General features: G+C 40.7%; 1 protein-coding gene across 1 annotated transcript in view; it reads left to right on the top strand.

Annotated features, from left to right (window-relative positions):
- The window catches only part of creb3l2 (cAMP responsive element binding protein 3-like 2), a 36948-nt gene that overhangs the window by 15981 nt on the left and 5967 nt on the right, over nucleotides 1-15000 (top strand). The window contains exons 2-8 of the mRNA XM_080050923.1: nucleotides 10136-10379; nucleotides 10891-11123; nucleotides 11489-11567; nucleotides 12191-12396; nucleotides 12931-13077; nucleotides 13368-13426; nucleotides 13892-13960. Coding sequence (XP_079907049.1) covers nucleotides 10136-10379; nucleotides 10891-11123; nucleotides 11489-11567; nucleotides 12191-12396; nucleotides 12931-13077; nucleotides 13368-13426; nucleotides 13892-13960 — 1037 coding nt within the window. The remainder of the gene's footprint in view (nucleotides 1-10135; nucleotides 10380-10890; nucleotides 11124-11488; nucleotides 11568-12190; nucleotides 12397-12930; nucleotides 13078-13367; nucleotides 13427-13891; nucleotides 13961-15000) is intronic.

Below are 15000 nucleotides of genomic sequence, written 5' to 3'. Positions count from 1 at the left end.
AAAGAAGATCAAAGTAAAGGACAAACAGTGAACAACATAATCACCCAAACACTTAACTCAGTCAAACAGAGGCACACAACCAAACATTTCCATCAGACTTTCATCTGAGATTCTTTGCTGCTTTTGTTGTTTCCGTGACTTTCCTGCTTTTTCCTGGTGCACGTATCGGCTTCTTGATTGGTAGATCAAGTTCTGGCAAGATAAAGCTGGAATCGGTGTCTAGAATCTGGGTCAGGGAAGTGTGTGTGTGTGTGTGTGTGTGCGTGTGTGTGTGTGCGTGTGTGTGTGTGTGTGTGTGTGTGTGTGTGTGTGTGTGTGTGTGTGTGTGTGTGTGTGTGTGTGTGTGTGTGTGTGTGTGTGTGTGTGTGTGTGTGTGTGTGTGTGTGTGTGTGTGTGTGTGTGTGTGTGTGTGTGTGTGTGTCTGTGCTCTACTTTTATACATGTGTGAACCAGTTCCTTGGAACGAAGGGCATTTTTGCGAAGCGAGGTCATTCTGGTCTGAGCTTGAGTTCTTCAAGGGGGAGATCATGAGACATTACGGAACGAATTATGTCAACGGAACAGATTTGTGTGTGTGTGTGTGTGTGTGTGTGTGTGTGTGTGTGTGTGTGTGTGTGTGTGTGTGTGTGTGTGTGTGTGTGTGTGTGTGTGTGTGTGTGTGTGTGTGTGTGTGTGTGTGTGTGTGTGTGTGTGTGTGTGTGTGTGTGTGTGTGTCTGTGAGTCTAGCAACTCCCAGACTATACACCGTGAATCAGACATGACGATCTCACACATTTATACTCCAACATAGTCCTGACATGAAGCTATGGTGTTGGACACGCCTGCTGTAGACACACACACACACACACACACACACACACACACACACACACACACATGTTTGTACAGCTATGCTTGTTAGGACACTCAGATATCAGAAGCCCTCCAAGGCCTGTGATTTGTCTTGTTTTACTGATTAAACACACACACACACACACACACACAGCTGCTACACATATGATAAGTGATTCTAGCCCTGTTATCAGGCTTATCTGATGCATGAGTTGGCTCAGCTGACTGGGCAAACATGTAATAGCTTTAGTGTTAAGAGATTTGTATCGCGTTGGAATATCTTAAGACATGAGTCATAAAATGCTGTTTTTATACAGAGCATGCCTGTAGCTCTTTGAAGGCTATGTAAGCTAGTTTGTCAGTCAAATACTCTGGTCCAAATATTCCAAAGTTTCCCATGGATTTAACACTAACAGCCTTGGTGACTTTGTAGACTGATAATCATAATGAATGGCAATTTCAACAGTAACTTTAAAGCAGTGAATAGTAAATAGTGAGCCCATAAAAACGGCAATTAATGCAATAAATAGTATGACTAGATAACAGATATCACAACTAGGACACCTAATGGGCAAAACAACTTAGTCAGAACAACTGTAAAAGTGTCTGGTGCATTTGAAAGTGTCTAACGAAGGGAAAAAAATGACATATAGAGAAGCATTTGAAAAAATTGCAATTTAAAGTGACTATTCAAGTATGAGGTCATTTATTTCTGTTTGGGTGGGAGAGGGTGTTGTTTTGATTTATTTGGACCTCACCAAAAATATTACATATTCATCTAATTATGTCATTTTTGCACAAGAAGTCAAACTTAAAAGTTTTTCTGAATAATTCAAGAAATTTGCAGATTTAAAAAAAAAATTTTTAGTGGTGGGCCGATAACGGCGTTAACGCAGCTCTTATCGGCGATAAAAAAAAATATCGCCGTTAATCTCTTGTTCCTCTTATTTTAGCGCGGATGTATACCTGGCCGAATTGCACTGTAGTGCACGAGTCAGAACGAGTCCGACTTCGCACCTGTGTAGCCTACCACATCAAACGTAACGTGCTGACATGGATGCAGCTAGGAAGCCGCCGGGTTTGCTTCAGGGAAAATGTATTTTTAAGAAGCTTCCCAATGGAAACCTCGACAAGAAGACCAAGGTTGTTTGCACCTTGTGCAATGCGGAATTGGTTTACTGTAGGAGTTCTAACAGTCTGTGCTCTCGGAAGCGGCCGGGGCATGCGTGTGTGCAATGGGAGAGCTTTGTGTGGAGAGAGAAAAAAGAGGCAAGGGAAATCGCCAAAGCCAATGCATAGCCTCGACTCATTAAAGGTTGAAAATCACTGAATTACACAACATGTAGGCTAGCCTATGGCTTAAGGCTATGGAAATCATTATGGAAACAATATTTTTTTTTATCAGTGATAGCTCAGCTGATCTCGTTGCTATAGAGACCACGTCCGTCCGCTTTGTTTGACAACTGACAGAGCTGCCAAGTCTCACCCTTTTGGCCGTGAGACACACTCATATCAACCAGCTCACACTCTCACACGCTAGCCTACAACTCAAATTTCTCACGCGGAGAAATTAATCCCCAAAATAACGATTGTTTTGCGGGACTTTTATTTTGACAGTCTTATATTGAAAAGCTAACGGACATGAGTTCCGTGACATCCTCTTTCTGCACGCAAGTTAACTTGATGCATTAGGTGTGCACCTGCACAGGAGATGAGCCCCTGGTCTGATGCGCCACCTGGCTTGAGAAACACGTTCTCAAAGACTTACTTTGAGTCATTATTTAGGAGCACACACATATTATGAATGAATTCAAATGAGCCATTTTAATCTAGATTAATCTAGATTAATTCCAAAATTAATCTAGATTAATCTAGATTAAAAAAATTAATCTATGCCCACCTCTAGTTTTTTTCAAATGTGAAAATCAACATGCAACAACCTTATAAACGCAGTCGCATCTAGATTCTAAGCCAAACATTTTTGTTACTTTAAAAAAAATCTCTAAACTGTCTCTAAAAAGCAAAAAAAAAAGCCCTTTAGTTGAATTTCTGTAGGCTGCTCTAACCTAACCTCAGAACAAGCTTTTGGCCCTTGTGTGCTATTGACAGGTATTTAGGATGTTGTATTTACAGCCAGTCGAGGAATCCCTGCCGCTCCGCAGATCAAGTTTCTACACATGTACTTCAGCTGAGTGTTAACACAGCTGGCACACATTGTTAGCATTCCAACAGAGTTATCTTACAGACTTAAACAGCTGGGACGGCTCAATCATGAATGCTAATGCTCCGGTGGCGTAGTCGTGGATAGAGCGTGTACCATATCGACTTTGTCCTTCGGTGCAGTGGTCGTGGGTTCAAATCCGACCCGTGGACCTTTACTGCAGGTCATTCCCCCTCTCTCTCTGTCTCCCCATTTCAAAACAAATATATCTAAAAAAAAAGAAAAAGAATACTAATGCTAACAAGAGGACATTTTATCACAGCAAACTTAGTTCCAGATATGCAAATATTTGTGTGTCTTTTTGTTATCGTGAAGTGTTTTGGGAATTTCACAAGAGGGTTACAGAGACAGCGGGGAGAGGAGGGGGGAATTTAGCTGGAACTGGTCTGCAGTTCTATGGGAAAAGACCGTGTGGGAACATTGAAGCAAGAGAAGAAGAATGAATAACATTTTCTTCTTCTGGGCCAAAATACCACGTAGAGAAGTCATCTAACAAAGACAGCCATTGGTGGAGGAATGACCTTCCCTTTCCATTACTGTTTTCATGGAGGCAGTGAGTCAGTGAGTGGGATACATTCGACCAATGTTTTGTAAATTGGCACAATTAAAAGTATGTGGAATAAGCTATTAGCAGCTCCTGTTTGCACTGTACCCTGGAAGACTGTTCCATCACTCCATGCAAGTTTTCGATCATACTTTTTGTGCTACAAAATAAACGTTTGTGCTACTGATTTTTTTTTTTGCTTGCTAGCACCAGTGCTGCCACTTTAAAAAAACAAGTGTTCAGCCCTGACCCATGTATCCCATGTACAGAGAGGCTATATCGGGATTGTTTTTAAACCGAAGAAATCTTAAAAATGTAATGTATCCTTAAATTTTGTGTGACAACTTCTGACGAGAAATAACTTCAGACTTGGTATTTATTACATATCTATTACTGACCAAATGACTTTAGAATTGTTGGCTTATTAAGTGAGAACCTTTTGACCGTATATTCATTACTTATAGATACATTTCTCACAACCTGACAACCCTTAGATTTTTCTCATTAATGGTTTATAACTGATCCACTGTACAAAGTATTAGTAAATTATCTATTAACCATTGACTCAGCCATTTTTTAGAATAACTCTTAAACCTTTTGGGGAGTTTTTAGAAAAGTGATGCCCAAGATCTGGTAATGTTTTCAAACATAAATTAAAAAGATTTGAGGAAGTATAGTTTAGTATAGAATCAACAACAACTGAAAGTTCCTCATAGTCACTTTAATGAACAGCGTTACTAAAGAGTTCATGCGGTTCATTTAGTCAAACTGATCTGATATCTCTTCAAACTTTAGAACGTGAGACACGTGTATCAAACAGTCATTAAGTTATCATTATCTTGACATGAATGAATGTTTCTGATAAGGTGTGTGTGTGTGTGTGTGTGTGTGTGTGTTTGTGTTTGTGTTCGTATGATGTGAAGCTTTATCATAAGTAAGAGTACACACATATGTGTCCATGCAGGGCAAAGTACACACACGCTAGCACACACACTAAAAGGAGATGACCCTTTGGTCTCTGGTGTGTGTGTGTGTGTGTGTGTATGTGTGTGTGTGTGTGTGTGTGTGTGTGTGCGTGTGTGTGTGTTTACTCTTTCACATCTGGTTTGCCTGTTTCAAGGGTAAGGGAGGTGTTACATCATCAAACTTTCTCCTCCTTCCTCCGAAAAACTCAACCTTTTAGTCATTAAGGGTTAAAACAGACACACACACACACACACACACACACACACACACACACACACACACACACACACACACACACACACACACACACACACACACACATCCTTCTTTATGGCAGAATTACACACCTGTGAGGACATTCCTTCCACTCCCACTCATTTAGCTGCCAACTAGTGACCAACACAGCTGTTGAGCCTTTATAATGGTCAGGATTTATCACTTAGTACTCTGACTGGTTATTAGGTTACTAGGAAATAAAACTGTTGGTCAGTTCACTTGTTTTTGGACAGCAAAAGAACACCTTGTATTTTTGCTTGACTATAGTAGCATAGACTGTGTATAAAAGACTAGTAAGAACCATTTACATTGGGGATGGGGATGGTAACAAAAAGGATTAACTAAAAATGTGTGACCACCATTTAAAAAGGAAAAAAAACAGCGCTACGAGATGTAATCGAAACTTAATCGTAATCTGTAGCACTTGCGATAAGCAGCACAAATACTTGAACCACTTGGCCAGCTGGGTTTGGATGCCTAGATAGGCCCACACAGCAAAGGCAGTAGCAACACTTTCAAAAATGCAATGTAGTTGTTGTTGTAATTGGCAATTTGAAACCTGTTGGTAACACTTTACATCACTTCGGTTCTGATTAAATATCTCAAAAGATATTGGATGGATCGCCATGAAAGTTTGTAAAAATATTCACGATCCCTTGAAGATGAATCCCACTGACTTTGATGTTCCCACGGTTTTCCTCTAGCGCCACCGTGACGTTGACATTTGTGGTTCTGTGTGGAATTTCTCGACAACGATTGAACGTATTGGTGTGAACTTAGTTTCAGAAATCCGTGTTCCCCTCTTGAGGAACTTTTTTGATCCCTTAAGTTTCCCTTAGTGCCACTATCAGTTCAAAATCTCAATCAGTACTATAGCTCCTCTTCTGATTTTTCAACAGACCTATACAACCAATTCTTAAGTCTTTCCTTCATATGTATTCATCTTATTTGGTTATAATCAGACCTATTAAAAGTACAGCTACATTTCTGAAAGGTTTTTCCCATGCCTTTGGTTGCCACAGGACTTCTACTTAACACTGACATTTCACCCCGAACTTGAAAGAAAATCACGCTGTATTTCGATCTATCTACAGACTCCATTGTAGCTTAATTAAAAGATTAAAATCTGCACTTTCAGCAAAGGTATTTCTTTCCTGCTTGTTTGGCTTGGTTTCACAGGTGGAACGTTGTACAGAGAAATGTGAGAATAGCCTCTTTGTAATCGGCAGGTAAAATGACCTTCTGATTGGTGCCCTAGTTCCCAGTTTAAACACCCAGTTTAACACACACACACACACACACACACACACACACACACACACACACACACACACACACACACACACACACACACACACACACACACACACACACACACACACACACACACACACACACAGTTTTTTTCTTTCCCATTAAGATTTCAACTCTCTGGGTCCTTCTGTGTCCCATCTGGAGAGTGTCAGCTTACGGTCGGCCCCAAATAACACCTCTCTGTTGGGTAGCGAAGACAAAGAGCTTTCTGTAGTGTGTGTGTGTGTGTGTGTGTGTGTGTGTGTGTGTGTGAGAGTGATGAGTTACACCCAGCTATAGGAATGACTGACCCTGCCGCCCGGTCTACGCTCACAACCACAACCAACCACACACACACACACACACACACACACGGTCCCTGTTTAAATGACAGGGTGCGTATACATCAGCATTATATGTCTTTGGTGTGGTTGTGCTGGAGTTGGACCTCTCCCATTTCCTTTCCCTAAACAAAATGTGCCTTTATTTGTTACTCTGCCCGTCGCCATTTTGGGTGGATTATATGTTTATTATCATTTATATTATGGCTTTTTTAGCTGTGTTATAATGCAGTGTAGTAGGACTGAGCCATAGAGAGAAAAGGCTTATGTCAAAGGTCAAATAAACAGGGTCTGAATCCACAGAAATGGCATAGCTTTTTCTATTTTTTAAAGATGGGTTCTATATATAATTACTCCTCCCTAAAAACTACGCCCTCTTTTTAAGCTTAGACCTATAATCAATCTTATTTAAATTGCTTTCTCTTCCGTCTGATCATTTAGGAATTTGCGAGCAGTGTACAAGATGTCCTGATAATCTGTACATGGACCACACGCAAATAAATAAAACATTCAGTTAACTTTTATATCTCAGTTAATATTGTATTTTTATTTTTTTTTATTTAATCATTGTGTCATCCATATTAGGACAAGACACAACAACACAATTGTTGAAATGAGATTCCTTTTTTTTCATATTTAATAGGACTCTACAAAATATCCATTTTAGTATACCAATTTTCCTAAAAGATTTGTACGTCCAAAAACATGGATTGTAATATTATGATATCATGAATAAATGGAAGTTTCATCCGAGATACCATAATGTTTAGTTGTTATCCTAAAAGTCTTTTGAGGGCCTTATGATTTAGGGCCATACATCTGTCTATGTCCTTAATTATAGTTTAAAGAAGATATGTTTTGCAATTTTAATGTAGGCCTAGTTGATTTACATGTTTTCCAGGTGTGGAGAGTAAAATAAAGTAACAGCTACAACCGGTATTCTATTCATTTGAGGCGACACTATATAATTACTATCATCAGCCCAGCCGAACCCTTAACTGTCATTTAGTCTGTGTGCTCTTTAAACATCTAAAGACAGGTTCAATAATATCACTAGCAACAGATTGACGTATGAGACAGCTCTTGGTAACCGGGGAGATGTGGTAACCAGGCGACGGTAGTGAAGGGGTGGGGGGGGGGGGGGGGGGGGGGGCAGTTTTAATGTTTGCCAATGATGTGATGGGTTTTGTCAACATGTGCAAATTCGCCAAACACACACATTTTAATATGCATTCGTATCACACACACACACACACACACACACACACACACACACACTGAAGATTGATGCTCTTAAAGATGGAAATTGCAGTAGGTTGGAGGGTGAATGTGTAAATATTTGTCTTCCTTTATACTTGAATAAGTTCACGGCATGCTGTCGGTGTTTGCTCCACACACACACACACCTAGACACAGCCTACACACACAAACACACACACACACACACACACACACACACACACGGAGGCCTGAAACAGATCCATTTAGGGCAGCATACGAGGAATGAGTGTGCTGTGTGTTAATGGAGTGAAGGGGTCATTTTAGTGTGTGTGTGTGTGTGTGTGTGTGTGTGTGTGTGTGTGTCTGTCTGTGTGTGTCTGTGTGTGTGTGTGTGTGTGTCTGTGTGTGTGTTGAGAGAGAGAGAGAGCGTATCACTCTATAATTGAAGCCACATGCTTGGCGTTCGGCCGTCCACGCTCCTCCTGTGTCCTCCATCTTAAATTTCAATCTCTTTCTTCATCCCTCTGACTCTCACTCCAACAAAGCAATGAAAAACTGTCTGTCTCGACTCTACACATCTGCCTGTAGAATTTTCCAACATTCCAGAATCTCACAGTTCCATGTGCGATTGATTCTAAATTGCGTTCCGTCCTTTTCATTCATTGGCTGAGCCCTCAGTGTGTTCCGCCAGATCTAATATTCCATTGGCCACATTCGGCTTAATCTGCCCGGCAACAGAATCCTTGAGAGGTTGGAAGTTACATCAGAAATAGTTTCACTTACTTTGTCTTGGGAGGAGGGCAATGGGTTCGTGTGAGGACATGGGTGGAAAAAGAAAATGGTTACAGAGTGCTATTGTTTGAGTGAAGTCATTGTGTACTGGATATTTCTGGAGTTTTGGACTGTTGATTACAAAAAAAAAAGGACATTTTAAAAGCAAACTTTAGTGGACACACAACATTTAATTGTTTCAGCCATGGGGACTGCTGCCTATAATTCCAATGTCTCATGATTTAGCTCATATAATACCGCTCAATAGACATATTAACTATTGGACCGACGGTAGTTTTTTTACCCTTAGAATGTTATGTTTTTTGACACGCAAACTACATGTGCATCTAAAAAGTTTTTTTTACTTCTACCAGTTTGCAACAACTTCTACCAACATGCACTGTACCACACACACACACACACACACACACACACACACACACACACACACACACACACACACACACACACACACACACACACACACACACACACACACACACACACACACACACACACACACACACACACACACACACACGCACACACACACACACACACACACACACACACACACACAGGAGATGCATGTCAGCTTGCTATCATCACATCACCTGCCGTGCTTTGTGTTTACGTTAGTCACAACACCTGAACACGTCTGTAGATCTACCCACAACATCACCTTGTTGAAAGATGGCAGAGAAAGATAGAGAGAATGCAGCAGCTGAAGGAATGTAGTGAAGGAGGTGAAGGAGAGAGGATGGGGGGATGAAAGAGGAGATTAGGGGGTCTAAGGAAGAGGAGGGCTTGTGTGTGTGTGTGTGTGTGTGTGTGTGTGTGTGTGTGTGAACTTCTGTTTAGTAAATGTTTCGCCCCTCTGAGAATCACACACACACACACACACACACACACACACACACACACACACACACACACACACACACACACACACACACAGAAAGAGACGCAGTGGTTTGAGGGGTGAGATTTTGTCTTAAGGGCCAATGCATTTATTTTTTACAAGATTTTAATTGTCTGCTTTAAGTGTTGCCCTAGGGGAGAGCAAAGGGGAAAAATGCTATAAAAATTTTAGCAGCTTGTAATTACAGGAAGGGTTTCATAGATTCTCACTGTGAGATTTTATATAAGTATTTGTCTGGCTCCTTCTGTGTGTGGCCTCGTGTTTGATTGATATTTTATATTAGTGTTTAATTTAGCAAAATGCACTTTTTAATGTTAACATGGGTCCCCTGGTGTGTCTAGAGATTAAACACAACCCCCTCCACCTCCACCATTCTGAAGAAAACCTGTGTTCAAAAACCCCAGTTGGATTTCCCTCCCCTTACGATGTCACAAGGGGAGAGCAATCAGAGGAGATTTGACAATGGCACTGTTGAAACTGAAAATTTGCATAATGTGTGACCTTTGAATAAAGACAGCAAAACAGATATTAGTGTCTTCTTCTGTCGTTTGTAAACGTTGCCATACTGAGAAATAGAGAGTTTTGTGGAGCTGATAGACTTAGCTCAACTTTGTGTCAACTCATTTGGCGATGGCTTTAACATAACCAACATTCATTTATATGAGAAAGTTACGCACTATCGCTTTAAATAAATATAACCTCAAAAACATATCCTCATAGTGTTTTGTTTTTCTTTCTCTTTTCTGCAGCACTTCAGCGAGCTCCTTGACGACCTGTCCCAGGATGCGTTGCTGGGCCAGTTGCTTAGCGACCCGTTCCTGTCTGGAGGGAGGGGGGGAGCGGAGGCTATGGAGGGGGAGGACGGGGGAGACCTGTCCCCTTCCTCCCCTCTGCCTCCTCACATCACGGCCGAACACAGCTACTCCCTCTGTGGGGACAGCAGGCCACAGTCCCCCCTCTCACACCTCACCGGGGACCAAGGCAGTGACGCCGGTGAGAAGCAAGATATAACAGCATTTTATCCTTTAGAAGTATTTGAATAACCGAGCTAACACCAAAACCCATAAAGGGGGTTTGAAGAAGTATATTGTTTTGTTTCAAAAGTGCCCCAAACAATAAGATGAAAACATGGTAATTTTTGTCGGATTCTCTAATTTCCAACTGTCCATGAATGCCCCTCGATAAATCTTTTCATCACTTGTAAAATATCTCCTAAGTTAAAGCCACTTTTTCATAAAAATCTCACATCCCACATGTCCTATCTCAAATATATGCCAAAAACCATTTTGCAAGATCAAGATGCTGTAAAAATTCTGCATTTTTTAGCAACTATGTTAATCTGCTCAGAAGCTACTCCTGCTTCTAGCCATCGTTATTCTCTTATTTAGAGATGCAGAACTTGTAGATAAAGTAACAAAATTAGCCCAAAGTGAGTAAAAATGCGAAAATGGGGAATTTATGGACAGAAAATCCCTAATAGTCGATGTCCATGTTGCCTCTTTAGATTCTGACATGGATTCTGGTGAGTGGCCGATGGAGCAGGAGGAGACCATAGACAGCCTGCTGTGTGACACTCCCTCCCTGCTGCCGACCCTCTCCCTGTCTCTGGCCTCTGGAGCCCGGGACACTGACGGCCCCACGGAGACCCCGACTGCTGCTGCTGCTGCTGCTGCTGCCACGGCTACACCACCAGCCCAAACTACAACTCCCAGCAGCCACCAGGGCAAGGCCATCAAGGTGAGAGCTCAGGGGATTACAGATGGAGTCAGAGATTCTGGAGATAATTTTGTCAAAACCATTTTTTGGTCAAAATCAGTGAATATCTCCTCATGATCTGTTACCTGTCCGTACTGTCTGTGAGCACAGAAAATGAGTCCAGTGTTAATACACAGCCTAGGTTCTGTATACTGGTATGTAAACAAAGGATATCAAAACAAAGGGGGCAAACAGTAGCTAGCAACATGCCCGTTTACAGAGCCTAGGCTGTGTATTAACACTGGATTTTCTTTAAAGAGGAAAACTGATATTTTATATATTTTTATATTTGGTATTTTCTTTTATTTTTATTTTTATTTTTTTATTAACAATTTCTCTGTTCACAGATAAAGGAGGAGAACATAATCCCCCAGATAAAACTGGAGCCTCATGAGGTCGACCAGTTCCTCAATCTCTCTCCCAAAGGTCAGAACTTCCTCTTTCACTTGCTGTTGCCATGGCATTTATCTGTTGCTAGAGCGACCCCTGCTGGATGTTTGTGTAAATACCTCAGAATGAGACGCACGAGTTCAAAGGAACAAAATGTACTTTTCTCATCCTTTTGATTTAGTTTTTTGTAAATTATCTTTCTAAGTAGTCACATTGTATTTATATAACCGTTGACAATCATCATGAGTGCGATCTATACAGTCATCTACATACACATTATAAACAGAACAACAAGGGGTGTTTTCAGTTTTAAAAGAAAGAGAATACAGCAAGGAATATACCAAAGCAAAAACAGATTCATATAAAGAAAGGCTGGAGTTATACCGCTTACACTTTTCCCAAGTTTCCTCAAATTTACTGTGTGCATGGAGAAAGTAATTTCTGGAAAGACTTGAGGCAGTGGTGGATGATGCCATCTTTAGAAACAATTTTATCATCCTTGAAGGCCTCAGTAGCTTCTGTATATATTCCCAAAGGCAGCGGTTAGCAAGGGAGCGTTGCAATCTAGAATTTCACCACTAGATTTCGCCCAAAGTACTCCTATATTACACACTGCACCTTTAAATAAGCGCTAACTTATCATAAACATGTCATTTCAGGTCTGGAGTCTCTGCAGATGCCCCCCACTCCTCCCAGTTCCCATGGCAGTGACTCAGAGGGCAGCCAGAGCCCAGTGCACGCTGCTGCCCCGGGCCTGTCCTGTCCCACCTCCCCCTCCAGCCCCCCTCCCTCACAGGCCGGACACAAGACCTCACCACGCGCACAGTCCTGCCTCTCCAACTCACCTCTGCTCACTGCACCTCACGTAAGGACCACACATAGCTGTCTTCATCTCAAATATCATTATTAACCAGACAACTTTTTTTTTTAAATCATTTTTTCAGATAGTTTTTTATTCTCTTGCTGATACTAGTGCAGCACAACAGCAATCATAGGACTTATCTACAAGTGTCTGTTAGAAACAAATAGATCTAGGGTCCAGATATATGTCTGTGTGTATGTATTAACACAAGGATTTTTCCGAAAACTTCCCAAAACTATCATACTGTACATAAATATTAGATTTTCATTCCATTTTCATTTTTTTTTGTGGTCATCTTGGAAGTGCTAGTTTGGTAGGGCACAGCACACCTAAACTGTCCATTTCTCCGTCTCTCAGAGCGCTGTTTTTATCTTTATTTGTTGGTCAAAAAAGCTCCAAATGTTGTCAGTTTTTATTTAGGAAGTTAAATTCTTACTCTAGGGGGTTCTTAAGAAACTGATATATTGCTTAGTGGTTAGGTGACTTTAATAACTGGCTCAGACAAAGACTTTATGGGTGTATGTTCCTCCTGTGTAGAAGCTGCAGGGTTCAGGCCCGTTGATGTTGACAGAGGAGGAGCGCCGTACTCTGGTTGCCGAGGGTTACCCCGTCCCCACCAAACTGCCGCTCACCAAGGCCGAGGAGAAGGCGCTGAAGAAGATACGCAGGAAGATCAAAAATAAGGTAAAAAATGTCAGAATGATGAATCACAAACAGTACTTTGTATGGACCTGTTTTCATGTAGCAGGATCTCAACCTGCATTTAGCTTTTTAAATTTTTTTGTTGAATTTAAGGCATTTCTTAAATCTCTTCTGCAATAAATAGAATAATTTTAAAAAGCAACAGATTTATAGATGACATTGTATTGTGTGTTTTTGTGTATCTGGCTTTTATTGTTATTTTTGATGAATAAAATGTTGATAAAAAGCCAAGCTGTTTTCACAGATGCGTTTGTCTTTTCTCTCCGCCTTAGATTTCTGCTCAGGAAAGTCGCAGGAAGAAGAAAGAATACATGGACACTCTGGAGAAGAAGTGAGCCTCCATCTTGACTTCAGTCTTTCATAATATCACAGAAGCTGAGATAGAAAATGGAATTTACTTGTAGAACTTAAGTTTTTTTTTAAAAAGAAATGTTTATTGTTTTGTTTGGTTTTGATTATTATTATTTTTACTTAAACCAGTAGTATCCAAAAATATTTAGTTTTGTAATAAGGGAAGGTATAATAAGCAATATGTTTTCCTGATGTAAAGCTGTTTATATTGACCGAAATACATTATTACTACTAAAAAATTACTGCAAAAGCACATCAAAATGAGTTGGTGCTGGGAGGTTTGTCATTCAGAGCATGTTGACTACTGTATAACCAGATTGATACTTACATAAGAACACTGATCTACATTATGTGTTGAGAGCATAGATAGTATGTAATATAGGGAGTGTATGGAGCATTCATATGGTTCGGTCACTAATGCTGCAGTTCCCCTGTCTGACCACAGGGTGGAGAACTGCTCCAACGAAAACCACGAGCTGCGCAGGAAAGTGGAAACTCTGGAGTGCACCAACAAGTAAGTACAACACTGCAAAAAATCTTTGTCTGATATTATCTCACTGCTTGATACTATGTTTGTCCTGCTAAAAGATTGAAATAAAGTTTGGAAAAAAAAACATTCCCTCAATGACTTGATATAATGATTAATTTTAGACACTCAATTTAACCTATATTAAAGTAGTTCTCATTGTGCCAAGGAGAATCTTTGGAGCAAGAATAGATTCAAAGTCAAACAACAAGATGGTTTCATAACTAATACTATTGTACTATCCTACAGAGGTGTATAATATATGCAACCCATGTAAACATTGTGTATTTCCTGATAACATTGGGTCTATTTACATTGTTTTCTTGCATTAAATCGATGCAAAACTTGCACTTTTTTTATGTAAAGACAAGAAGACGTTCTAGTTGTGACACAAATGAGTGAGCTACAGAAAATCCCAAAAGGATGGTGTAAAATCAAACACTTGGAAAATGTCCATGCCTGTATTGTGGCATTGATATCCTTTCAAAGGCATTTGTTTTCATGACACATTGTCTAGCTGAGAGACAAAGAATTAAAACCTCCCTGTGGATCAGATGCAGCTTTGCATCCATGCATAATCATGGGGCTATTTTAATGTAAAATGCCCGGGCCGCTTCATCTACACTGTGTTGTTTGCTCTCGTTATGCATGGATGGAGCGTGTGTGTGTGTGTGTGTGTGTGTGTGTGTGTGTGTGTGTGTGTGTGTGTGTGTGTGTGTGTGTGTGTGTGTGTGTGTGTGTGTGTGTGTGTGTGTGTGTGTGTGTGTGTGTGTGTGTGTGTGTGTGTGTGTGTGTGTGTGTGTGTGTGTGTGTGTGTGTGTGTGTGTGTGTGTGTGTGTGTGTGTGTGTGTGTGTGTGTGTGATGAGTGTATTGTGTTAAGTGTAGCTGACTAAAACACAGCTGTTCGGAGTCTTGTTTTCCCCAAAGTGCAAAGTGGGCTTTATAGTCAATGTCTGCACGTTAAATGAACCAGTAACGTGTGTGTGTGTGTGTGTGTGTGTGTGTGTGTGTGTGTGTGTGTGTGTGT

Source organism: Ammodytes marinus, assembly GCF_949987685.1.
Source record: "Ammodytes marinus genome assembly, chromosome: 22".
In the NCBI taxonomy this organism is placed as follows: Eukaryota; Metazoa; Chordata; class Actinopteri; order Uranoscopiformes; family Ammodytidae; genus Ammodytes; species Ammodytes marinus.
Note: the sequence above shows the minus strand (reverse complement) of the source record. Positions and strands in the feature narration are given on the sequence as shown.